General features: G+C 38.8%; 2 protein-coding genes across 2 annotated transcripts in view; both read right to left on the bottom strand.

Moving 5' to 3' along the window:
• The window catches only part of rbp5 (retinol binding protein 1a, cellular), a 44,359-nt gene that overhangs the window by 7,948 nt on the left and 8,661 nt on the right, over positions 1-27,750 (bottom strand). The window lies entirely within an intron of this gene.
• Positions 4-23,502, bottom strand: ptpn6 (protein tyrosine phosphatase non-receptor type 6). Its single transcript, XM_079561340.1, has 16 exons — positions 23,028-23,502; positions 22,541-22,564; positions 21,792-21,914; positions 21,477-21,671; positions 16,940-17,123; positions 14,299-14,415; positions 11,640-11,765; positions 9,517-9,613; positions 9,364-9,443; positions 8,352-8,498; positions 8,122-8,253; positions 7,865-8,019; positions 6,240-6,307; positions 4,991-5,142; positions 2,227-2,288; positions 4-212 (listed from the first exon to the last, which is right to left on the bottom strand). The coding sequence occupies exons 2-16, from the start codon at positions 22,546-22,548 to the stop codon at positions 116-118; spliced, it is 1,743 nt and encodes a 580-aa protein (XP_079417466.1). The 5' UTR covers positions 22,549-22,564; positions 23,028-23,502; the 3' UTR covers positions 4-115.

Here is a 27,750-nt window from a genome sequence, read left to right as displayed (position 1 = left end):
ATTAACATCTGAAAACAACATTAAATCATTCTACATTAATGACACATATTATATATCTTTTTGGTTTTTAGCAATATACACGTTAAAGTAAAACAAAATAAATATTTAAAAAACACTATTTTTTCTTCATTGAGCCGCTCTTCTTGTCTGACTTTTGCTTCTTGGTGTCTTTCTTCCCTTTGGACAAATTCTCATAAATCTCGTCCTTATTTCTGTGGAAACAAAAAGTAGAAACATTGTTTGGTCACAGGTCGGAGATCCTGCCAGAACCTCCCAGCCCAGGGAGGGAGTAACGTGGCCGTTCAAACACTCAAGTCTATCAAAAATAGAAATGCACATGTAGTAAGAAGAAAACATGCAGTTCAAATCCCAGATGTTTCAGCTTCAGTGGTGGCCATGTATCTGTCTTAGTCTACCCCTGGGCAGTTACAGTAGCTTAATATTCAAATAAAACTGGTTTGTTGTTAATTTTCTTGTGTGCTTCACAAAGCCCTAGGCGCAGCTTCATCTGCTGACGGTCTGTGATCTGTTTCCTACAAGCATGACCAAACTGTGGCCCAGGAGCCAAATGGGGCCCCGTGACCTTTTTTATTGGCCAACTGGCTTCCCTCTCGACTGGCTCATGTTAGTTTGGTGCGGCATTTGTTACAGAAGGGCCTTGTTTAAGTAAAAAACAATTCCCATAAGCAAGAAGCATATTATGCCTTTTGCAAAATGCTCAGGGAATCTATTTAGTTTTAGCAACCTGAACTGCAGAACAAAACACACGAGATGAACAGTTACATTTGACTGTGAAACCAACTATAAGCAGCTGTTCACCCACAAACCTGTAGCTTGACGGGTCTTTTACAACTTTAACCAGTTCCTCAACCTGTGGTCTCAGTAACTACTTTGGTCAGTTGAGTTTAGAAAAATAGGAAGATCTCATAGGTTTTGGAAACAGAAAGAAAAATAAACATGGCACATCTGTTTCAGGCCTAATAACAGCAGGTTTTTGTTGTACTAAAATGGTCTCAACTTACTGTATATTAGGGCTGCAACTAAAGATTATTTGGTAATTGATTAATCTAACCGAGTAATCGCTTGGCTGTGACTGGTGCATGAAACTTGTATTTTTTCATAGTTTTTTTATCACATAATGCTAAAGTGGCGTCGCTTGAGGACATGTTGAATTGGACACTGAGGACTGGACGGTCTGTGATCTTGGCCCGTCTGCTGAGGGACTCCTATCAGCCCTGGGTCTATAGTCTGTCCGTCCATGGGAGTGGATCTCTCCTTGTGGTCCTCCCCGAGGTTTCTCCGTTTTCCCCGTGGGTTTTTGAGTTTTTCCTCGCCGTGCTGGAGAGTCTAAGGACAGGGAAGCCTGCGCCGTTCATCGCCACCTGCTGCCGACGCTGATTTGGACTTTATGTTTGCCTGGATACTTCATTCACCGGAACTTTACATTGTCATACTTATTACTCTGTTTTATTGCCTTAATGTTCGGTGCAGCCCTGTGAGGCAACTCCTGTTGTGATATTGGGCTATACAAAACTATTGATTGATTGATTGAGTAAACTTAAAGTGAATGTTTATTGGAGGCTCTTGCCGCTAATTCTGCTTCTGATTGGACGAGACACAGACCCATATTTACGAAATGTTCAATGTACAAAACACTACACACCGTAACTTTAAAAACAAAGTAGCTTTTCATTAAAAATACATATTTTCAATGTCATTTTTGCTTTATTTGAGTCTGTGTTTACTAGAAAACGATTAATCGATTACTAAAATAGTTTTGGACTATTCCAATAATCGATTAGTTGTTTCATCCCTACTGTATATAGCGCTTTTCTACCTTTATTAGGCCCAAAGCGCTTTGCAGCAAGGAACCAGTCACCCATTCACACTGATTAGTCTCTAGATACAGCAACAGTCAATTGGCTTTTAATATAAACAAAATATGGCATAACTAACACTTAGCTTGCACAAAACATTAAGTTCCTCAGTGGTCAGTGATTCATTGTGTATGTCAGAATGTGATGTGTGAGATCTGTCAAACATGGCCACATAAATGAAGCTTCTCACCATCCGAGTCTTGGGAGTGAATGCATCATGAATGAACTTGTAAAGTGACTTTGAGTGAGATCAGTAAAATGAACATGTGTCTCTCCTCTGCAGTGGAAGTTGTGGGGTGGGAGCGTTAGAGTCGCCGTGTGAGCACATTTTTTATCGGACAGAACTCACTTTGACACCTTCCTGCTAGCGGGTTGCTTCAGCTGCAGATTCCCGTACTCTGTCTCAGTTTCCTGTGGAAAAAAAATAGGAATCTAAAGTTTAGATGTGATTCAGATGTGTGATCTGTGATGTCATGTGTGTACTTTAAACACACCCTTCTCGCTCTGTAAATCACTTTGAGTTACTTTGTGGGTGCACTGTCTTAGATCTGATTCATGTAAATATATCTGCAGATACTGTAAATGATGGGAAATATTGTTACAGATTCACTGTTACCGTGGAGATCCGCCATGTTTGTGTGGGTACTAGCAAAGGTTGTTGTTGTTGTTGTTGTTGTTAATGTTAATGTACTTTAATGTGTTTATTGAATGAAGAAGGAAAAAAAATAGCAAATGTTGTTTACAGACTAACTAAAAAGTGTAGAAAAGAGCTGTGGAACATCAGCTTTGTTTTATTGTTTTGTTTATTTGTGACATTCCTGGGTCACAAATGGTTCGAATGTGTGGTTCAGATGTGTGGGTCAAAGTTCATTTTTCTCAAGACAATCTCAGATAACTTATCACTGACCTGGCGATAAATCTTGAAAACACAAATTGCTTCTCAAATGCCAAAACTCAGAAGGAGGGTGGAGGCCAGTGTAACTCTGGATGAGGTGTTGGTAAAAGTTTTTATTATTATTATTTTATTGGATGTGTGTGTGTCCTAAAGCCTGTGAGTGATTACAAATAAGCCTAGAGTTATTGAGTCACTAGTTTGTTTTTAGCACAGAGGGAAGACCTTGGACCAGTTTCTGCTTCATGTTGACATGTCCACAGAGAGAACGGATATGTGCATTTTAACACAGAGTGACTTCTACCCCCACCTCGGTTAACCTCTTTACCCCCAAGTGCATTTTCTCCAGTTCAGTTTTACCCAAATCTAAAAGCGTACAGCCTATAGGCCAGTGTTACGCCTTATTTGAAAGCTAACCATGCGTTGTTGTAGCGTTTTAGTCACTTTCTAGACACTTCTTTTCATTGCTTTGTTGCCACTTTTCTGTTGCTCTTTTGTGGTGTTTTTGTTGCCTTTTCGTCACGTTTTTGTCACTTTTTAGTCACTTTTTAGTCACATTTTTGCCAATTTTCTGTTGCTCCTTTTTGGTGTTATATTTGTTTTTTAATCACATTTTTGTCACTTTTTTGCCAATTTTCTGTCACTTTTTTGCCAATTTTCTGTCACTCTTTTGCCACATTTTTGTAGCTCTTTTGTGGCATTTTTGTCACTTTTCTCTTCAGTTTTTAGACATTTCTTTTCATTGCTTTGTTGTCACTTTTCTGTTGCTCTTTTGTGATGTTTTTGTTGCCTTTTCGTCACGTTTTTGTCACTTTTTAGTCACATTTTTGCCAATTTTCTGTCGCTCTACTGTAGCGTTTTTGTCGCTCATTTGTGGTGTTTATGTCACATATTTGTCGCTTTTTTGTGGCATTTTTGTGGCATTTTTGTCACTTTTATGTTCACTTTTTTGACATTTATTCTAATTGCTTTATTGTCACTTTGTTGCCACTTTTCTGTTGCTCTTTTTTGGTGTTTTATTTGTTTTTCAATAACATTTTTGTCACTTTTTTGCCAATTTTCTGTCACTCTTTTGCCACATTTTTGTAGCTCTTTTGTGGCATTTTTGTCACTTTTCTCTTCAGTTTTTAGACATTTCTTTTCATTGCTTTGTTGTCACTTTTCTGTTGCTCTTTTGTGATGTTTTTGTTGCCTTTTCGTCACGTTTTTGTCACTTTTTAGTCACATTTTTGCCAATTTTCTGTCGCTCTACTGTAGCGTTTTTGTCGCTCATTTGTGGTGTTTATGTCACATATTTGTCGCTTTTTTGTGGCATTTTTGTGGCATTTTTGTCACTTTTATGTTCACTTTTTTGACATTTATTCTAATTGCTTTATTGTCACTTTGTTGCCACTTTTCTGTTGCTCTTTTTTGGTGTTTTATTTGTTTTTCAATAACATTTTTGTCACTTTTTTGCCAATTTTCTGTCACTCTTTTGCCACATTTTTGTAGCTCTTTTGTGGCATTTTTGTCACTTTTCTCTTCAGTTTTTAGACATTTCTTTTAATTGCTTTGTTGTCACTTTTCTGTTGCTCTTGTGTGGTGTTTTTGTTGCTTTTTCGTTGCTTTTTGTCACATTTTTGTCATTTATTTGCCAATTTTCTTTCACTCTTTTGTCACATTTTTGTCACTTTACTATTCACTCGTTTGACATTTCTCTTCATTGGTTTTGCCACATTTCTTTTACTTTTTTGTGGCATTTTTTGTCACTTTTTTGCCAATTTTCCGTCACTCTTTTGACACATTTTTGTCGCTCTTTTGTGTTTTTGTCACTTTACTGTTCACTTTTTTGACATTTCTTTTCATTGCTTTTCATTGCTATTTTCTCATTTTGTTTCTTTTACTCTTTGGTGGTGTTTCATTGCTCTTTGTCACTTTTTTTTTGCGTTTTAGATGTGGGTGAAGCCAAACTGTATAAAATGTGCTCGGTTCAGGTGGGGGTTAAGAGGTTAAACTACAGACTTTGAACCTCCTTCATAAAACAAACATTACATGGAGAATCTGCTCTGTCTCTGTCTGGGTTATTATCATGTCCTCTGAGTCTGGGTTATTATCATGTCCTCTGAGTCTGGGTTATTCCTCTAAGTCTGGGTTATTCCTCTGAGTCTGGGTTATTATCATATCCTCTGAGTCTGGGTTATTCCTCTGAGTCTGGGTTATTATCATGTCCTCTGAGTCTCACCATGGAGGCGTTGGCTTTGGCTTTCGTGGTCTGGATGTACTCGGACACAGCCAGGTAAATGAACTTGTACTGGGCTTCAGTCTGGACCATCCCTGAACGCTGCTCCCTCACCATCTGGATGATCTTGGCGATGTCGATGTCACAGTCCTGCCCTGAGGGAACACAGAGGATACGAGAGGAAGTGAGGGATTGTACAACGTTTCCATAGACACAGGGAGTTACAGATTAATGCCGGGTTTTGATAAACGATATCAGTTTGGTATCGAGAAAAAAAAAAAGGTTTAGGTACTACTGGTATCGAGAGCAGGTACTGAAAAGAAATATAAAATCTTATATTTACGTTCATGAAATATATTCTTCTATTTCTATAAAAAAAAAAAAAAGTGAAACTCAAGTCTAAAATAAACTGAAAAATGGTAAAAACAAGTGGAAAAACTGGGGTAAATTTGGGAAAAATGTGGAGAGTAAAATGTAGGGAAAAATGTACTTTTGGGGCAAAATTTGGAAAAATGAAATAAAAAAAAAGCATAAAAATGTGGAAAAAAAGATATGGAAAATTTTAGAAAAAAGTGCAAAAAAAACAAGTGGAAAAATATGGGTACATTTTTGAAAAAATGTGGGGAAAAAATTTGGGGGAGGGGAATTGAAAAAATTGAAAAATATAAGCAAAATGTAAGTAGCAAAAGTAGAAATGAAATATAAAATCTTTATATTGACGTTCATGATGCTGTTGCAGAAATATATTCTTCTATTTTTATTTAAAAGAAATAAAAAGGTGAAACACAAGCCTAAAATAAACTGAAAAAGGTGGAAAAAATGTGGAGAATAAAGTGTAGAGAAAAAAAATTAACATTTGGGGCAAAATTGGGGGGAAAAAAGCAGAATAATTTGGAAAAAAATATAGAAAAATTGAGAAAAATGTGGGTACATTTTGGAATTTTTTTTGTATTTATTTTTTATTTTTTTGAGGAAAAAAATGGGGGAAAAGGGGAAAAAAAAAAATTGAGAAAAGAATGAGATAAATTGATTAAAAATTGGAGAAAAAAATAAGAAAAATTTGGAAAGTGTAGCATAGGTATCGGAAAAAGTATCGCTCAGGTATCGGTATCGAAAACCAAGTATCGTTAACGTACCGGTATTAAAAAAATGTAACGATACTCAGCCCTAATCAAAGATAAAGATATAACATTTACAAATATAATGGGACAAGATGAGACTAAATTCCAAACGAGCGGAGAGTCATTTTTACCTATTGTCGTGATGGTTTCAATGATCATGTCAATCACCACGATGGTTCCTGTTCGGCCGATACCAGCGCTGCAGCAGAAAACACACATCAACAAACCATACACAACATGAACAGGAGAAATCTGCAACCATTTTCACTTCAAATTAACACAAGCTCTGCATAATTGTGTATATAGATCAAATATGGATGTAGTTTCTATACAATTACAATTTCCATCACATGGGGAATTACGTTTAAAGCCACGAGTGAAAAGGAAAAAAATGAATTGGTGCAGCTTTACAAAGTTTTAGATACTTTGCTGTTACTCCACATCACATGAGGCAAATTCCACATGGATAAACTACACTTAGCTGAAACCCTTGTTCGTTTTTCTAATCCTAATCCTGAAAAAAACAGAATTACTTAATCCTAATGAGGAGGTTTAGTTACCTCACCACAGATTATGAAACCTGAACCTTTCGCACAAATGTTAAAAATAGCAGTGAATTAGTTTTCTCTCATGTGATCATGTAAGAACAGCTGCTTGTAGAAAACTATTTATGTGAGATGAAAAGCTGGGGACTAAAACTGAACATGACTGAAGATTAGGAGCGTGACAATATATCGATTTTCCGATATATCGCGATATTTTGTGGGACGACACGATACTTTTTCTTCCAATATCAATACTTTTGATGACGTCATGCATATTAACCTCTTACACCCACCTTAACTGAGTGCAGATTCTCCAAATCTAAACGCTTACAGCCTACAGACCAGTCTAATGCCTCATTTGAAAGCTAAGACCTACAAAACTGATCTAAATGGATCCTTTTCCTTGCATTGTTGCCGTGTTGTCATCAGATTTTTACCACTTTTTCATAGATTAAAAAAAAAATCTAATAACACTTTTTCATCTAATTATTTCCACTTTTTCACTTTTTTGTCAATTTTTTGGGCTTTTTTTGCATTTTTGTTACTTTTTTGGGTCATTTAAAAAAAAAAAAGGTCACATTTTTCGTTGTGTTTTTTTTTTTAGCTATTTTGTGACTTTTATCGCATTTTTGCCACTTTTTTGTTGCTTTTTCCTTCGTTTTTGTCTCTTAACCAGGTGGTGGTTAAGAGGTTAATGAGGCAGCAGTGCTCCACTGTTTTCAAAGTCAATAGAGGAACAATGATCAAGAATTCAGTCAGGACAGCAGGGGGCAGCACTACAGTTTTAAGCACTTAGAACATTGTCACACAAATAATTTGCTTTTAATTATAGTTTTTATATTTATATATATGGTTAATTTGGGGTTGATTTATTATTTCATAAACAGAACTGTGGTTTTATTTTCGGTAAATTAAGTCACTGACAGATCTATATTTTCAGTGCGTAAGTCAGGGATCATTTATAGACACAGAAAAAAGGGGTACAAAGCACATGAAAAGAAATGTAAATGATAAAATAACATGTAGTATGTTTTTTTAATCGTGATGTATCGTAGGTTATTTTTGTACAATATATTGATTATCGCAGTATCGGCGTATCGTGAGATGATCATTATCGTAACACATGTATCGTATCGAATCGTGAGGTTCCCAGAGGTTCTCACCCCTACTGAAGATGAGTCATGACAAAGAACTGAAGATTGGACATGTACCTGCAGTGGATGATCATTGGCCCCGCGTTGGGGTTTTCACCCTGTCTGGAGTTGACTTGCTCCAGGAAGCTGAGCACTCCCCCGGGCTCCTGCGGGACGCCGTGGTCGGGCCAGCTCATGTACTGAAAGTGCCAGATCGTCCTCGACTTCTGGGGCTGTTAAAATAATCCAAGCAACAAGTGTAAACGTCCGACCGATGCTTGAAATCCTTGAAAATGATCGTTTGGACTAAGCGCTATAGTGGAGATTGTAATGACCTTGTCTACCCGAGCGATCTCCAGCATTCTCAGTTTATAATCTGTGGCTTCTCTCTCTGATACGTGGGTGACGACGTACGGGCCCATCTCCTTGGAGGTTTCCAGGTCCGGCCAGTAAGGCACGCACTTATTCTGGAATTGTATTCAAATTCAGGTAAATGTTTAAACAAAAATCAAGCTGCTACAGATATAAATATACAAATGACATATTTTTTTTTTTAGATACTGACCCGGCCCTTCTCCACCTCTCTGGTCGTCATGACGATGACCCTGGTGTTCTCCTGCCAAACCATCTGCCAGAAATCGTTCACCGTCGTCGCGAGGCATCCCTGAGTCGCAATGTAAACTTTCTCATCGCCGAGTTCCCCCCGCTTGTTCTGCAAATACAAGAGAAAAATATAATGTGTGTAAAAAATGAAATACATGAATGATGGAAGAACGGCTTATATTAAAGTTCATGTTCTTGTTATATATAAGAAATCTGCCCATTGGTAATAAGCAGGGCAACATTATTTACTGTATACTGTGCCTTTAATATAAAGTGCACCTTACAAAAGAAGCGAAATGACATCACTTTAATGTTAAGGCAAAGCACATGCACAAGGTAGGGGAGGGGCGCCCGTCTGTTGACTGGAGGGCGGTGGAGTTGAGAAAAGGCATGAACGCAGACGCAGAAGGACTGGGGCGTGGTTGGGGGAGGGGGGGGATGCGTGTGCAGTTATTTGCATAGTCCTTGTAATGAATGTGTTTATAAATATAGTCATGCAGACTCCGTATCTGGTTTAGCTCCGTGACTTGGCCTTGAATGTTGACTGTGTAGGAGAGAAAGGAAGTCCAGCTGCTTCAACCTCCTCCCAGGGGGAAAATAATTATCCGGTAGTTCATATATTTATAATTAATTAGCTTTTACTTGGTCTCAGAATTAGTTCAGTTCTCCAGAGCAGGTAGTTCCCTCCACGGTTCATCCCTTTTCCTCCAAAATATAGCCCACCAACCATAATATCCAGAGCATAGAATAGCCGTGTTTAAGTGATTAGTAGTTGCTTGTCCTTCTCAGATGAGTAGCAAGAACTCCTCTAATAAGAAGAGATGGAAATATCCCCAAATAATTCCTTAAAATGAATTTGATCCTTTCTTGTCGTCCCACTATTTAAATATATTCATCCACCATAACATTTTAACATTGTGAACAAGGGAAACACCACAGGCCTGACTAAAAGCGAGTGTTGTCTGAGGACATACTTTGACGTAGTTGGCGTTGATGTAGTCCGACCCCACCACATTAGGATCTCCGTTCTGCAGGATGACCCTGGTGTCGTTGACTTCACAGAGAAAACACACAGAGTAAACATCCACAAACATTCAGGCCACATGTTTTATGATGAGGGGTCTTACAGGGGAGGATGTTTTTGTATCGGTTTTTGCTCTTGTTTTCAGGCCGCTGTCCTTCTTCTCTGCTCTTTTTCACTTTAGCCTCCAGCTTTTGCAGCGCCTGCACAAACGACAAATGGTGAATCGTTAACACCAATTATAGCGCGTCACGGGGGGCATGTCGACTTTGGAGACTGGTCACCCACAGAGTCAGCGCTCGGCCACTTCACCGAGAACTCATAGTTGTGCCTTTTCTTTCAAACCACAGTTATTTGTTTAAGCATCTGTTTAACTCTTAGGCAAAGGCTGCAAGTAGCCACAATACATCACATTCTTTTCATTAATTCTGCTTAATTGATTACATGAGGTTCAGTGTGATTAAAAATATGAATCAAAATTAATCACACTTCACTTTAGCGGCACAGACACTAACTCAGTTTCCTTTTTCCTGCAAGATGTTGCTTAGGGACGAACATAGCGTAAAGTCCAAAACATTTTTCTCTCATTGTGGCGACACTTTCTCCACGTCAGCAGCTCCTAAAGACTTGGACTGAACAATATTTTGAAGATTTTTTCAGAGGGAATTTTTAACACATTGAGTGCTGAACTGTTTTGGGGATTTAGCTGCTGAGTGCCAACTATCCAGAACATATTTCATGATATTTGTAGCACCACAGCATATTCTATGTTATGGCGATATAGTTATATATGCTATGGACACATGCTAGGGCTCGTTTGAAAGACGAGAATCTAAGCTCTTGTAGGTGAAAACGGTTTAATTCTACGTGCCTCGGTTCCTGAGAAATCTAAGCTAAGCAGAGGCTAAATATGATCAAAATCAAATACTCTCCTTTCTGATTCCCAGCACTATTTATAACAAACATTTCTACACCCGTATCATATAAAGCATTTTGTTCTGTAAAAGTAGGTTTAATTTTGAATGTTTTGAACTGAAGCCATTCTTTAAACACAATAAAGATCAATCAAAAGATCCGCGCAGCTCGTAAGCTCTTATGAAGTTTGCATGTTTGATGAAGGGCTGATCTGACGCCAGAAAACTGACTTTTGTGGTTTACGACCTGTGCAGATCTTTTCTTTTATCCAAATCCTGCCGTCAGAACGGTCGTATATTCTTTAACCCTAGAAAACTATCGCTCAAATTCAAAACACCATCACTGCCACCAGGTGATTTTTACCCGAGATAATACACCCGATAAAAAGTACTTGTCATCAAAATATATCAAAACATGACAATACCTGACACATGTGAGTCGTGTTCTTTTATATTAAACTGTGTCATGTCTAATAAAATGAAACAAAAGCATAATGAGAGGACTAGATAAAAATGCTCCAAACTGACTGGAAAATTAGGAATTTGGGAACAAAAAATTCATAAAAAATTAAATAATGAAGATGGAAACTTGTTTTTTGGTCCACCCGTTCTTTGGTGAAGGCTCAGTGTCCTCGGCACAAACAGCCACAGGAGAGAGAAACTAAATATGTCATATTTTGAATGGGTATAAATGATATAAATGACCAGCTGACTAAAATAACTATGTGTTCCTCACTTGCTGTGAGGCCAGAGACACCGAACTCTGCGACTGGAGCAAAGCTGTAGTTGAAGTCACAAAATAAATGTGGCAGCCCACAGCCAGCCAACCTTGAAAGGGGCAAGAGCCTGATTACATACACTAACCCTACCCTACCTTCTCTTCTATTACTATTGCTGGGTGAAAATCACCAAACATGTGCCTGTAGGAAAACACCCAGGCCATCGAAGATGTCAAAGACAAAGCTGAAGCTACTCAGAGACCCAGGACACTCAGATAAACGCAGCATAATGAAAATCACATAAATGTATTTGCTCGGGTGAAAACCACCCTGCAATATTGTTCTGGGGTTTTAAATGCACGTCACAGAGAGAACGTGAACCAGATTCTTACTAAGTTGTATAATAGAGTCACCTGCCTAAATAAGAACTAATCTGCTTCCATGCCACCACAAGAGGGCTGTAAAATCCCTCTTAACCTGAGAGTTGAGGAAGCGGCTCCAAACTGTTGTGACAGAGTCTATTTAAAACACGGTGGCGATGTGCGATGTTGCACCACAGAGTCGAACACGGTGTCGAAACCAAGAGAGAGTCTCACGTCAAATTCCTCCCAGAATCCCGCCTTGGTCTTCTCCCCCTCGTCCTGTTGGGCCTGCGCGGTCTCGTCCAGCTGCTTCACTCTGCTGTCGATGTCTGCAGCGTTCACCCGCGTCGAGAAGTAGGGCTGCAGTTACAGAGAGAGAGGAAAGGGCAACAATGTTTAAGGAGTGATATACATCATGCAGTCTTCTTTCTTCATAGGGCCGTACTTATACTCTAGGTTTGGTTTTTGCATTCTAAATACTTATCAATCCTACTTTTGAGGATCTAAAAAGAAAATAAACTCGTTGAACTTTGGTCATTTCTTATCAACACTTGTCTGCGAGCTCAACCTGATCATCTTGTCACTGCCTGCACTGTCTAAACCTGAGCCCATTTGATTAAAACACTTTTACTCCTATAATGTAGTACCTCAACTCCTTTAAATACACATTTTTAAAATTAAATCTGGTTACCATGAGCAATCAATGAATCAATCTGTTATTACTATACTTCTCATGGATAGATATGGGCTATGTTATATATCAAAATAACACTTATATACTTTATAAATACTGTGTGGGTTGTGATGATGATGATTTTATAATAACAGTAATACTAACATGCTGATATATTGAATGTGAAATGAATAAAGTGTAGCATGTTGTGAATGTTGACTTAATGTAATGCATTGTTGCATCTCATGTATACATGTAACCGACTTAATTGTTTCATTGTTACAAGCTACCAAGGGCTAAACTAAGTTAGCTCAGCAACCACATTATTTAAGTTATTTATAATACATGTAAATAAGTTTGTCTTCTTCCCACTCCTTTTCGAGCTAAAATGTTATTTATTTTATTTTGTTGGCCAAGTATAGGGGCAAAGGAAGTGTGTTGGATGTAAAGGTAAAGATCTTGGACAGATATGGCATGTCCCCTTGTCTCTGTATTTGTTCTTGTTTGTATAGTTTTGTTTATGGCTCGAAATAAAATGTTCAATTCAATTCAATTATATTCAGCTTTATGTAGTTTTGCATTTATTCAATTGCAAAACAAAGTAAATGTATTAATGCTCTGTACGTTTTGGACTATACTGTGACCATGAGTGAAAACATACTCCCAATGACCAGCTCGACACAGAAAATGCTATTACTGCAGTGGATAATCAAAGCATGGATTTGGATGAAGACCTAACCTAGTCAATATCACCATGGAGACGAGCTGGAGACGTACCCACTCCTGGTAAAGTTACTGTCATGTCTTAGGAGAGCTGAGCCGCTCACAGCAAGGGCACTTCAGGTATTTCTCAATTATGAAAACATCTGTCATAAAATAAATGCTTGTATTTCAATTGTATTTATTCTCTACTTGCACATGACCCATAATGCTTTGCGCCTTGGGTGGTAGCTACGAGCTGGAGGTCTTTGAGTGCGAGTGAAGCTACAATGAAGTGAAGCTATAATGAAAAACAACTTCTTCTGTGCTCGTAATTGCTCCAACGTAATCCTGAACAACAAAACAAGAGCTTTTGTCCCGATCAATTCGTGGTTATCATAAATTGTATAAAATGTACAATTTCCTTTTACAATGTTTTTCTTTCTTTTTTTTCCCACCACCCTGCCCAGTGATCTGGAGAGAGAGAGAGACAGAGGGAGAATGAGAGAAGAGGAAAAGAAAGGATTAAGGGGAAGAAACAGCAAAGGAGGATAGACCAGACTATAGATGCTAATGAAATGAAAAACAAAAACAACAGTGCAGTACTTTCCTGAGCTTGGATGAGAAAAGTACTGTCCTCATCCAAGCTCAGAAAATCAGAATCCATCACATTTTCTGAAAGGTGAATATGAAATTCTCCCATCAGGAAGACGGTACAGAGCACACAGTTTCAAGAACAACAGATACAAGCTCTCATTTCTCCCCAACTCTGTGTCTCCTTTAAACAAACTGAAGGATAAAGAGCAGGTGAAGAGGCGTCAGAACTAAGAAAGAAAGAAAGAAAGAAAGAAAGAAAGAAAGAAAGAAAGAAAGAAAGAAAGAAAGAAAGAACTAAGATAAATGTGAGCCATTCTTTACTTGTGTATAAGCTTGTAGCTTTTTGGGTGTCCATTTTCACAATGTAGCATTGCTTGATGGTTTATAAGTTGAATTTCCTGATTGTATGTGCAAAATTGTGAAATAAACTATAAATAAACAAAAAATAAAGAAATAAAATAAGTACGCCACAATTCTAACAAAACTAATAACAATAATAATCATAATATCATCAACAACAATAATATTGATGATAGCATGTAAAGCAATGATAACAGCGACAATATTCACTCATGTTTTTGTCACTTTTTCATCACCTTTTTTGTTTTTTTTATCCTCATTTACATCTCATTTTCGTTGCTTTTTTCAAGAAGCTTTTAGATTTGGGTAATGCCGAACTGGGGGACAATGTGCTCGGCTACGGTGGGTGTTCATAAACCAGGTCTGAACATATATTTCCAGTCTACAGCAACAGTATCTGCCGTAGCAAAGGTTGCGCTGATGGAGTTCAGATAAGAATTTGCGGTCAAAATGTGCTGAAGCATCTCTGTAACGATCGGACCTGTTCGCAGGAATCAAAAACTGACACAAAGTTCTTTCATACTGAATTAGAGGAGGGGAAGCTGCGATCCCTCCTTCGTTCACCTGTTTGAGGTAGACCATGGTGCCGGAGACCTCTTCGATGCCTTTGTGTTTGTAGAACTCGACCAGGTCTGTGAGCGAGTCGAACGCCTCAGAGCCTCCCACTGTGTACCTGTCATTCTGATCAGAAACATCATCAGTGGAAACTCCTCACGGCAAAACGCTGTCAACATGGAAAAGCACACAGCGGCAAAGTGGCGTCGCCGGCAGAAACATGAGCTCATCGTTTGTTCACGTAAATATCTCTTCATGTAAATGCACGGATAAGAATAGTGCTTCAGTGTTGACATGTGATTACAGTAATGGGCCTCATAAAACCTCATGAGGTCTATATATAGCGCTGTGGTTGGTCTTAATGTTTCTCATGTCAAAACTTTACTGTGGTGGGTTTATTCATGTAGAAGGAACTAAAGGAGGAAGCTACAAGAAGCACACTTGATCTTTAGAGTAATCATCTTTTCCCTCTTATGCAACACTGACTGCTGGGAAACGATCCTCCCGCTTAAGTTTTATGTTTTGAGGTCAGTAAAAAGTCTGGACACGCCCCCCCGGCTGCAACCTAACCGCTGTAGGCAAGTGTGCAGCGGCGGAGGAGATTCAGGAAGAGAGAATCTGAATGGGTTTCGTTGCTGTTGTCAGTGAAAGTACTTTGAAAGGATTTTGTTTTGGTGCAACGTGAAATATAAAGTAGTACTAAAATAGGATGAAATATAAACACACTTTATACAGTACCTGTCAAAAGTTTGGAAACACTTTTTGAACAATGAATGAACACATGGCCGTAACGTAGGAAACAAAAAAAGGGTGAAATAACTTATACTTTGATACTGATACTTTAAATTATTCAAAATGGCCACCCTTTATTCTTGGCAGTTTCTCAATGAACTGCCAAGTTTGTCACCTGAAATGGTTTTAATCAGTCCTGTAAAGTCAAAAACATTTCGGTGGTGACATCATGAAGCCCATTGAGAAATATATATATATAATAAGTGCAAAGCAGTAATCAAAGCAAAACTTACTAAGAAGAATTTATTTCAACCTTTTAATTATTTTTTATTTTTTATTTTTAAAGATTTTTGGTCACAATATAGTTTAGCACTCACTTATTAACAGCTACCTAAGTGCTAATTAGTAGGGCTGGGCCGATCCACTTTTGTCACGATTCAGGGGCCGATCCGATACTTATCTCGATTGAATAAGTAATTATGATAAGCGAATTTGGGGGTAGGTGCTCATAAGCTTCTTGCTTCAGCCCACTCCTTTTGAGCAGAATGTATACGGCTCAAATAAACCAATAAACTAAACTAAACTAAATGATAAGTGTGATAAGTTTATCTTAAAATGTGTAAACAGAAACAGTCGTGTGTCCAGAGTTTATAAACCCAAGGCCATTTGACATTTATTGAAGTGTTAAGATTGAAAAACGCATTAACACAAAATGTAACAAAGTGCTATTACTGGAAAACAAAGGAGTTCATGATAAAAAGTGCCTCAAAACACAAGTATTGAAAGTATTGCGATGCTTCATAAAGTATCGATACTTGGTATTGCAGTACAAAGTATTGCGATCCAAATCCGATACGATATTTTATCCCAGCCCTACTAATTAGTGCACGAACTGATAGTGAATTAGCTCTAATTTGTCTTCATAAAGCACTTATTAGTCCTTGTTTTGCATGGCCGTATTCAACATCTTACGAGCTACTAACGAAGTCGTTCCCATTTATTCATTCTTAATTACTACTTATCAGACCGTTGTTGGACATTAATTATAGTGTTAATAAGGTTCTGGTTATACGGGGCTTATTACGTGTCAACCTGTTATCTGCCAACGTAGGGTTAGCAATTATGCATATGCAAATCCCAAAGCGTATATGTCAGTGTGATGCCTCATTTGAAAGCCAAGACCTTCTAATTTCTAAAACTAGTGAAACACAACTTACACATGTGCCATTCCTAACCCTAATCATAACCCTAAACTCGACGACAAGTAACAGGTTAAAGCTATAAAAACTGTTCATTCATTAACTCTCGATAAACAGGGATAAAAAAACAATGAACTCTTAATGTGAGTGTTAGTTAGTAGCTCGTAAGATGTTAAATAAGGTATTAAAATAAGGACTAATAAGTGCTTTATAAATACCAATTTAGAAGAAATAAACGATCAATTAGTGCAATAATTAGCGCTTAGTTAGCTGTTTATAAGTGAGTGCTAAAATAAATGTTACCTTTTTTTTAATATATAAATGAACGCCTTCAGAGAATCTACAATGTAAATAGTCTTGAAATAAAAGAATAAACAGTGTGTCTATAAAAGCGTGTCTTTTGACAGGTACTGTATGTGTTTTATTTCATAGACTTATTGCACCAGTAGATTTATTATTCTTTTGTTGTTTGGTTGTCGTTTGGGTGTGAGGTTGTCGGTGCTTCTACTGTGAGGTTTTGAAACTAGTTTGACACAATGACATTTAAAGCCAGACTCGGGAATCCTGTTCAGAGGAAACGAGACCTCCAATTTGAATGTTACATCACTTAAGAAAAACCCTGAGTCGGCCTGAGCAGTTTTGAAGAACATCTAATCTTCAGTCCTGCCCCTGATTGACCTGCAGTATTTTAAAGCGTGACATATTGAAGCCTCTCCTACCTGGCAGAAGATCTTTATGTGGGACACTCTCTTGGCCCCGCTCCTGCCGAGCTCGTCAGTGAGGACAGACAGCACGAAGTCTCCGGGTTTGGACAGAGACTCTCTCACCAGGAAGGTCCCCGGCTCGTCCCGCACGCTCAGCAGCTTCTCTGCGTTCGGCCCGGACAGGTGGCCGTGGAACCACCTGGTCACAACAAACACGGACACTGCAGTCAGAGGAGGAGCCGGTGCTGCACTTACCAATATTTGTCTTTATCTGTAGGACTTTTGTACAGACGAGAAACTATTACAATCAGTGCAGCTTATAAAACAATGTTGGTATTGAGCTAAAGCTGTTATTGATACAACTGTTTAATGTAATAATTGATCTGGTGTTGTGGAGTCCAGCTCCAAGCACTGAATTAAAACAATTACAATTAAAACAATCAAAAGCTCGGCCACGTGGCGTGAATGACTAACACAGAGTTTATACAGGAAGCAGCAAGTCAAATGTAAGGCTTTTTAATGACATTTTAAAGCTCAAATATTGCATTTAATGCCACAGAAGCAAAAGATAATCTGTGCATATTTCATTTCTCAAGATCAAACAGAGGAATGGGGGAAAATGTTGAAATCCAAAACATTTTGGACACGACTTTTAAGCAAAAAAGTATAAACAACAGTGTTAGACCTTCAAGTAGGTATTTTTGACAAACCTACACAGTAAAAATGTTCAAGCAATGTCATTATTCTAAAACAAATTTAGAATCATTGATTGATTCATGTCTTTAGTTTGAATTTTTGCAAACATGTTTCCATCAAACAAAGTTTAGGTTCTTACAGATTATTTTTTAAGAGAAAAAAACAGTATACAAACATGTATGGCCGGTTGGAATAAAATTCAATGCTTTTTATTACGACGTTTAAGGCCTTCATTTTGGCACAAAGCATTTTATGAAACACAGTTAGAACAAAGACAAGATGTGTCAGACGTCTGACCTTTCATCAAGTCAGTGATTCTCAGCATGTTTACAGTTTGTGCCACAACTAAAAATAGTCTTTACAAGCATCAGTTTAAACTGAAAATAAACCAGACCTGAATGTAAACCAGGACAAACTCAGACCTGAACCAGCTCTAAAACTGGACTCAGGTTTTAAACAAAACTAAATCAGGACTAAACCAGGTCTTAACAAGTTTTATCCAAAAACGCCAGATCCAACAAAGACAGACCAGGTTTAAACTGACCTAAAGACTCATGAAACCGTCAAAATTACAATTAGATTTTCACCCTAAATTGTTTCCTATTTGTCCCACAAAGTGCAAACGCTGCTGAACAGAAAAGCCCGAAATAACGACTGCATAAAGTGAGATTGTGTTAAATATGAATGAGTGAACGTGTGGCGGCCTGGTTTGTGGACCAGGCTCAGTTCTCAATTTCGTCTTCTACACTTCCTGCGCTGTGGTCGGAAAATTTCTGAAAACCGATTTCGTGGCTGAAAGATCTGAGTATTTATAGCACGGCCGGCAGCGCTACAAATAAACCTTGCGATAAACTTTTAATGCATTACTGTACACTTAGTTTTGCGCAGGAGTTCTGTGTGAAATCAGGAGGATATTTGCATCAAAGTGAGACGGCGAAAGGTTGCAGAAAAAACTAAAACAGAAGCGAATGCAAAGTCGTCTCGTCAATGAACTAGAGAAACCTCTGAAACAGCAAATAATATGCAGATCAGACAAAAGGCTTGAACTGAGATTAAGTATTTGAGATTGCATTGCATTTATGTATTATCTAATATCCACGCAAACTCTGTTGATTCAAATCTCTACAAACATGTCCCGTTCATGTTTCATGTTTCCCTTCAATGTCAGGCTCCTGCACATGTGTTAAAATGTTAAAATAAACAGGAATTCTCAGACATTTCAGTTCAGGCTCATGAGAAGGGATTAATTTGTTTGTGTTTTTGACCATATTAGCAAATCTAACAAGTCGTTTTCCCCAAATTGTTGTGCCCTCTAATATATTTTTATCATAGTACTGAAGCGTTTCATACGTTGCTTTACCTCAAGCTGAATTGTGTCTCCATCGAAACAAGTTAAAAAGAGGACGAGTGTTGTAGTGATTGTAAATTAGCATACGGACATTTGAAAGATAAAATCTCCAGGGTTTTCGTGTTTTAAAAATAATACGACTCCAAGATATGTTGATGTTTGCAAGAGACTAAAATAATGGCAGTCTTTGCTTATCCGTCAAACTGCATTACAGATTAAATTCTGATTTCGTGCGTCCCTAACCTAACCTACGTAAACAAAGCTAACCAAATCTAAAATTAGGGTGAGCTGAAGTCATTACGCACATCGTTTATAAGACAAGTGACACGTTAAGTCTGAGTGAGTTGAGGAAGATAAAAAATGAGCAAGAACACGATGGAGTGTGCAATAGAGGAAGGTACCCATGCTCTGGCCACTGCTTTCAGAAGTGTCAAAACTTCAAGTTTCCAACCGCAACTACAAAAGGGAAGTTAGACAACTGACACAGAGACAGGACCGGCGAGAGGAGGGGTGCAGGGCAGGGCCCACGAGCACAGCATGGACTAATGTTTCAGTAATGGACTGGTCGTTATAAAGGCTCTGGATTCTTGCTATTTCCACTGCAGACAGAAAAAACCTAACGCCAGTCTGTTATACGCGCTAAAGTTCTGCAAAATGAAATCAATTCTCTACTGATTATAGGCACAGTATGTACTTACAGTTTATGCAACAGAAGGACTGACCAGCTGAGAAGATCACGTACAAAATATGCACCAATATGTCATATTTATACAGCCTATTATACACAGAGAGGGCTGTAGGTGTGCGGTGTTTTCTTGTGATCATTTTAGGTTAGAAATAATTTAACTGGTGCTGAACTTCACTCAATTTCTCTGTTTGTTTGCTTTTTATTAAATGATTTAATGCCTTTTAAACCGTGTCAAAGATGAATTTCTGCCTCTATTGGGACAGACAATAAAGATCTGTTATCTTGTCTTATTTATTATCCAGCTTTAATTCAACAGTGTCTCAATAATGTCAGTGCATGATAATAATTCACAGGATTAAAATTGTTAGTTGTTAGAACCAAGAGCTGGACGATAATTTGAACTAAGACATATCTTTAATATGAACCTCAGCTCAAACAATAACAAACACTTTCTACAGTTTGATTGAACACAAAAATCTTCCATGGTCTTGTCCAATCTCCCATGAAGTCCCATGATGATAATTGAGATTGACTGAAGTACAGATTGCTATTGAATGTTAAAAATAAAGTGTAGCGTCTGCAGAGCGGTTGTGGGAGTTCACTTTCTGAGAAAAAGCTGCTCATTTGCATTTGACATACTAGATCTAGCTCTTATATTTTTCTAACCATTTCTTAGTTTGGTGAGATTATTTGCCGCCGGTGATGAGCCATAATCATAGTTTTATATGACTGAAGAAGTCATTTTAGTAAGAAGCTGAAATAAAAAATGTTATTGCTTCTAAAACTGTTTTTTCTAACGGTGGAGGTACTTGGACTTCAAGTCATACTTGGAGCGCGACACGTTATCAATCTGACTTGCGGAGACATTGGCATGATTGTCTTTTTAAAATGTTATCTTCATTGTTTGTCTTGTCTTTTCATTTTTAATGGACTACGAGTTGAATTGATACCATAGCAGACTTTATTTATTTTAAAGAGAAATTGTATTCATGCATAGGTAAAGCATTTGGATTAGGTGTGTTTCTGGTTTAGAGAATGGTTAACTCCAAGTTTAGACATTATGTCAAATGTATTATGTATTAATTTAGGTCGACTTAAGGCTCATTCATACGTCATAAGACATAAGTCATGTTTGCCTTGCAACCATGGAAACTTCTTGTAACTGAAGACATTTATACGGTTACAAAGCAAAAATGATTTCATTTTGTTCTTGCAGGTCTCGATGTAAGAACAAAGTTCTTGTGTCTTATGAAGTATGAATGAGCCGTAAGAACATTTTTAGACCAGATTTAGTCTTGATTTGACATTAATCTAGGCCTGATGGTCAAATAGTTTTTTAGGTGGTACTTGGTGTGAAAAGTTTGAGAGCGAAGAGGAAGAGGATAGAATATACTCCAGTATAGAACTGGGGCTCGCTCATGGTCCTTATGTACAGTATGATTAGTTTGGCCAGCCAGAAACTCCTGATTTTTGTTTCTGTTCTCCTGTTTTTTTTTCTGTATGTAAAGTATGTAGAAGAGCTGGCCAGGCTACAGTGTAGTTGCACCGTGACCATTATAAATGTTTTATCTACATCCTGCCCATCTCCAGTGATAAAAAAAAATACTGAAATAATAAACTTAGAAGTGGTCAAACCTGGGAAATGTAGTTTTTGATATTGTTTTTTTAGCAACACCTTAAATAATACGTCTGTAGTCCAACAGGCAAATGCACGTGCGAGTAAATCTCTAAATCAATGAGGTATGAACCAGGACTGTAGCAGGACTAAACTAGTACATCTCCAGGACATATTGAATAGAAATGTGAATGGATGGGCTGACCTCTCGGTGGTGGGGTCGGAGCAGTTGAGCGGGTATTTGAGGTCGATGGTGGTGCCGTCCTTGTCCTGCAGGATGCCGTTCTCCGCTGTGTAAAAATCCACCAGCTCCGACAGAGTGGCAAACTTCTCCCCTCCATACAGGTCGTAGAAGTCCCCCGTGTTCTGGATACGGATGTGGGTCACCAGCTCCCCGACCCTGAGCGGCAATTTCCAAGTTTCATTAACATTAACGAAGAAGAAAACGCCAACTCTGATCAATTAGCAGAACGGAAGAAGATCTCGGAGAAGGGTAAAAGGGTCCTTCACGGGACAGTACCTGACAGACAGGGAGAAATCTCCGGCTACTTTCTTGCTGGGCCGAGCCAGGAAGCTGCCATGGATCCCTTTGGTCTTCAGCAGGTCCTCGGCCTCGAGCCCCGTGATGTCTCTGTGAAACCACCTGCACAAACGCCACGCAGAGCAAGGCACGCATCAGATAACCCGCCGCCCTTTGATTCAGCTCAATCAGGTACTCAATCACTTCATTTGTCTTTACAGGATTTATCTGTTATTTCAATTAGACCTCATATTATAATAAGAAGCCGAATTTTAAAGGGAAAAAATGTCTGTGATCTAAAACTGAACATGTACATATAAATAACATTTCACGGAGCAAAAGAAAGCCATTTTCTGAATATAAACATTCAATTGAAGCTGGTTACATACATTTCTGTGATAACATACTAGACGCTGCCAAAACGGTGACTGGAGGATTTCATCATTCCTGACTTTGCTTCAGAAATGACGACAAACGGTACAAATTGCATTGTGTGTCGCCTATTTTTTAACAATCTTTGAATACATTAGTGCTCAAGGCAAATTCATTAATAGACGTAGATAGACCTGATCAGAGTTTTTGTTGCGATATTTCTAAAAAAAAAAAAAAGTGTGGGGATCAAGCCGTCTTCCAAAACAAGACATACATTTCCAGATCAAGATTGAAATAAAGAAAGGCACAAAGCAGAAGGAAGAAGGAGCAGAGGAGGCACATTAGTATCCAGCACAGACGGAGAGGACTGGACTCACCGAACCATGGCGTCTGGTCACTTCCTTTGGAGTCAAAGAGAAGGAGAGGGCTGTGAGTGGATTTGACGTGTGAGGGCTTTCAATCAAAAAGGCCAACTTTATTTCCTGTTATCTAGAGTTTGACACCCTGACTTCAGAGACATGAGACATCTACACGATCAGGCATAAGATCCATTTACTCAACTTATTTCAATCTTCTGTACTAACCTACTTCAGTATTATATAAAGAACAATGCTCTTACTCGAGTACACTCCCCACTTCTTCACCAATCACTTTAGTATGTTGAGATTTGTCTATTTTTACACACATAGGCTAACATTTTGACACCACACGCTCATGACATGCAGTTTTGATCTACTTTACCCACCTCTGCACACTCTAAACTGACATCACCAAAGCAAACCTCCCTCTTTCCCCTCCACACTCCTCCTCCTCCTCCAATCCCAGTCCCATCTATTTCCAAAGCACAAACAGGTGAACACTTACTTTCCGTCAGCGCCTTTGAGAACAAGTGCCACAGATCAAGATGCTCTCTCTATATGACGTCCTGCCCTCCTCTCTCTCTCTCTCTCTCTCTCTCTCTCTCCGTGTGCGTCTCTGAGCTCTCCCCTTCCTTCCTATTTGGTCGTGTCTTTTCACCAAACGGTAAAAAAAAAAACAAGACAGGAACAAAAAATAGCTGACGAGCCGGAATTCCTCCAACAGAGAACTACAAGAGTTTAAAAAAAACAAAACAGAGACGCTACTGTTTGAGTGCAGCGCCGCGCACAAGGCTCCGACCGTCTCGTCTTCACGCGGTGAATCATTGCCGAAGCGGCCGGCGCGTCGGTTCCACGTTGGTGACAAAAAACAGTGTGTGCCAAAGGAGCAACAGGAGTCAAGAATGCTGAATAATAAAAAAAAAAAAGAAAGAAATGGATGTACTAAGTGTTGACAAGTGTCTTTTCCTGTTTGTGAGAGGCCCGTTAGTGCTGCGGCTGTGTGTTGTGCTTCTCAGGTGTGTAAAACAAAGGTCAGATCACACTTCCTCATTTGATCGATCGGCCGTCCCCTCCCTCCCTCCCTCTCCCCCGCTCGGCTCTCTCTGTGTGAGCGGCAGAGGCAAGGTGCGTCCAGGGAAATGCGGCTCATAATGACAGGATCTGACAAACAAGAATGAAAGGGCTCATATTCATGGACTTGCTAAGATAAGGAACTCCAGGGGATAATTGCAACTGTTTTAAATTGACTATACAGAGTTTAAAAATGTTAGAATTATGTATTTTCCCCAGCCTGCATGTTCCAACAATGTCCTAATGTGTAGAATGAGCCCAGACCTGTTCACCACAACTGCCTCTAAAATCCTGCACTCAAAACGGTGTTACTACGGGTCCGAATTGCCGTCATGCAAGAGCTTAATATAGAAGCTGCAGTTACACATATGGCCTGAGGTGGCAGTAGTGAGTATAAAATGGCTAACTTGCATCTAGCCCCTTTAAGCTTCATTTTAGTTCAGGGATTTTAGGACTTGAACCTCAAACAGTATTATATTTGACATTCCAAATACCACCAGGCCTGGAACAAGCTCAAATCAGGACTAAACCAGGTTTAAAAGGGTTTAAGATAGACATAGTTTACATCCAACTTAGGTCTAAGTCAGAAAAACGCCTCACTTATGCTTTGAAACAACAACAAAAAAACCCAAATTGAGCAATTGCTACGAATGCAATAAATACGGCCTCATTTCCTATTTTAAAAGGTGCATTATGCAACTTTTTATGTGGGAAAAACAGTTGATATTTGTGTGTATTTGACCTTGTAGTGACCCAGTGACTGTATGAGTGATCATGGCGCCTTTACTATCTCAGTGGTCTCTAGGACGCTCCAGGATCAAATGTTTGGAAGGTTTTCACCACAGACGGACCCGCTCACCAGAAAACCTAGAAAACAATTGATTCTGGAGCGTTGTTGAGACCACCGTGATCGAAAGTAAAGGCGTCATGCTGACCACTCATACAGTCGCTGTGCCACTACAAGGCTAAATACACAAATATCAACTAGGGCTTAAGGTTAAGGGTTAGAGTTAGAATTATGTCTTATTACATTGCGTACCTACAAACTACTAGTACACATTAATCCATTGTGTATCTAACCCAAAGGTACAACTTATTACACATTGTTACAAAGCCCATTACATTGTACTCAATTTAGCTTGGTACAATGGATCAAGGGTAGTGTAAAATGAAGTGTTGCCCTAAAGTCTTCTGACTGAGATTGACACGCTTTTTTTGGCAAACTCAGCCAAAAACAATAAACAGTTCAGTTTTAGTTAAAAATGTCCTAAGTCTTCTTTTGACACAATTTACAACAACAAAAAAACATGATATTACAGCCGTATTGCTTATTGCAAGTTACTTCAATATCATTCGGCCGTAAGTTTACCACAACTGCCTCTAAAATCCTGCACTGTCACTCAAAACATATTACTTTGGGCCCGAATTGCCGTCATGCACGAGCTTAAAGGGGGGGTATTATGCAAAATCGACTTTTTCAAGCTATACATCATGTTATTATGTCATTCCCTCATTAAAAACATGCCTGAAGTGTTGCCTCGGCACATTCACGTATTTTTGAGTAATCTGTAAAAACTCTGATGGCGGCCATTTTAGGGATAGGTTTGCCTGAGTCCTCCTAGGAACTAGTCTCGCCAACCAGACTCCGCTTCTTTACAGAAGAGGGTCTGGCAACACTCCATTGCGCGCTTTCAAAGGAAGTGACGCAGCGATATGGAGCCTACCGACCAATCAGAGCAGCTCCCTGAACGGGCGTCACGTTGTTGCGCCTTTGTTTTGTAGTTTTTCAACACAAGCAACCACTTCACGTAATGCTCCGGTTTGCTTGTATTCTTAAGTTTTTTCTGACATAAACGACAGAAGTCATTTACTGAACTCCATGTGGCAGGGAGCGCCATTGTTAATGTCCGAATGACGACAACTTTCTTGTCGCTGTTTCTGTCGTCACATCTGCTATGTTCTCATTGGCTGATATGCGCTTCGGTTGTCCCACATTAGTCCCGCCTCAAGCAGTAGCTTTTCTACGACAGGGTCGCCAGACTAGTCTCCTGTTTATTAATTAATAAACATCGGCGATTAGTCTGGATGCCAGGCTACCTAGGAACGCCCCCACCTCCTGGAGACGCCTCCGAGCTTTCGTCACCAGCCAAGTAACCAACCACTGCTCCTCAGCAGAACCCCCTCCCCACTGATGCCACAGACAGTGTGTGGAGGGGGCGTGTCTGAAAGGGTCAGAGGTTCTTAAAGAGACAGAGGCCTATTTCAAGACATTCGCTACAGCCATTTTGAGGCAGTTATTCTAATTTACTGCATTTACAGACCAACAGAATGTTTCGTCATCATTGTAGTGTGCTATTGACTGGTGCTATGTGATTGAAAAAAGCTTAATACCCCCTCTTTAATATAGAAGGTGCAGTTACACATATGACCTGAGGTGGCAGTAGTGAGTAGAAAATTGCAAACTTGCATCTAGCTCCTTTAAGTACCACCAGTTTGAGAAGTACCGGACTTCAATATGTGTAAACCTGGACTAAATCATGCCTGAATTATCAGGACACGCTCTGACAGGACGAACAGACAGATTTACAGCCTATTTAAATGAGTTCTGCTTTAATAAAACATAACAGTCTGTTTCTAAATGTTGTCGCATGTTGTCTGTGGTAACATCCATGATACAGAAAGGTGCAGCCTCTAAACAAAACCTTTCCAGTGTCAGACTCAAATTACAAGGGAAGAAATAAGCACTTCCTGAAGTTTATTTTGAGAAACGATCTAAAAGTGCGTGTCCTCTGTCTGGGCAAAATGTGAAAGGTTTATTTGTTGAACGTGGGGTTGGTATTTTCTGGTTCTGGCTTCTAAAAATGTCAGAATCAGCAACTCCTACACAAAGAGAAGTTGACATTGACACGCTGCTAAACAAGGCACAGACACAGATTAGGGAAGATGCACATTTAACTTGCAAACCAGACCAGCTGCGGCACAGGCCCTGATAAGGAAACTTCTGACGTGATAAATACTCTCTTTATTGTTCAGGGTTTTCTGCGAACAGAGCCAGAGGTGATGTGATGGAAATGTAACAGTTTTACAGCCGCGGCAGGTGTGGTGGTGGTTTTGCAGCACGAGTTGTAACTCTGCACCATATGCAGCCAATGTCGAACTGAGAACACCAGCTTGTTTCAGTTGTGAGCGGCTTAATATGGGCTTCAAATGGGTAAGCAGAATCTGAACATAAAAGAGCCCATGCAGAAGCTATAGGGTGTTTTGTTGTTGTAGAAATGTTATGTTAAAGGGTTGTAATTAATACAAATGAAAGAGCAAGAAAGGTTAATGTTATTGCATGTGACCCCCGTGTTCCTCTAAAAAAGAGATTATTATTCTTAGTGGGACTTTCCTGGTTAATTAAAGGTCGTATGAAAAATACAAATAAAGAGATGAGCATATGAAAAGGTTGTACAACTTTCAGGAAGTAATACTGCCATGGAAATGTAAACAACAACAGGCTGTTTGTTTACTATCTATGAAAATGCTTTATAATTAGACACCAGGGTTTGCACTGGCAGAAGTAAGTCAAATGTAATGCTTTTTTATACCATTTTAATGCTCAAATACTACATTTTAATGCTACTATTGCAGAAACAATGGGGAATGTGTCATTTCTTAGGATTTGCAAATATTTCATCAAACTGAGGAAAGAGAATAAGACAAAATGGGGGGGGGGAAAAAGTAGTCAATTTCAGCCAAAACTGCAGAGACTGAACGATATGGACAACATTTCATATCTCGATATTCATGCCAGACATCTCGATATATTTAACTGTGGGTTATCTGAAAACCACAAGAGTGCCGTTTTATTGAATATCGATATCGTTTATATCTTGCTTTTGCGATATTGTCATCTTGAAAGTTCATATCTCGATATCAATACGATAACGATTTATCTTTCTGCCCTAACTGCGATGTCATCATTGTCCAGGGAATTTAGATTTAATGCCAGTTTGAGTCCAATGTAATTTTTTTTAAAAGACATTAAGGCCTTCATTTTGGCACAATTAATTTAATAAGGTAATTCTAATGCCCCACGGAAACAGTTACACATGGCACAAAGGTATTGTTTGTTTTTACAATACACGGAAGGCATTTAATTCCATAATTTGGAA

This window comes from Gobius niger (genome assembly GCF_951799975.1).
Source record: "Gobius niger genome assembly, chromosome: 8".
Classification (NCBI taxonomy): domain Eukaryota; kingdom Metazoa; phylum Chordata; class Actinopteri; order Gobiiformes; family Gobiidae; genus Gobius; species Gobius niger.
This window is presented reverse-complemented; position numbering and strand designations above follow the sequence as displayed.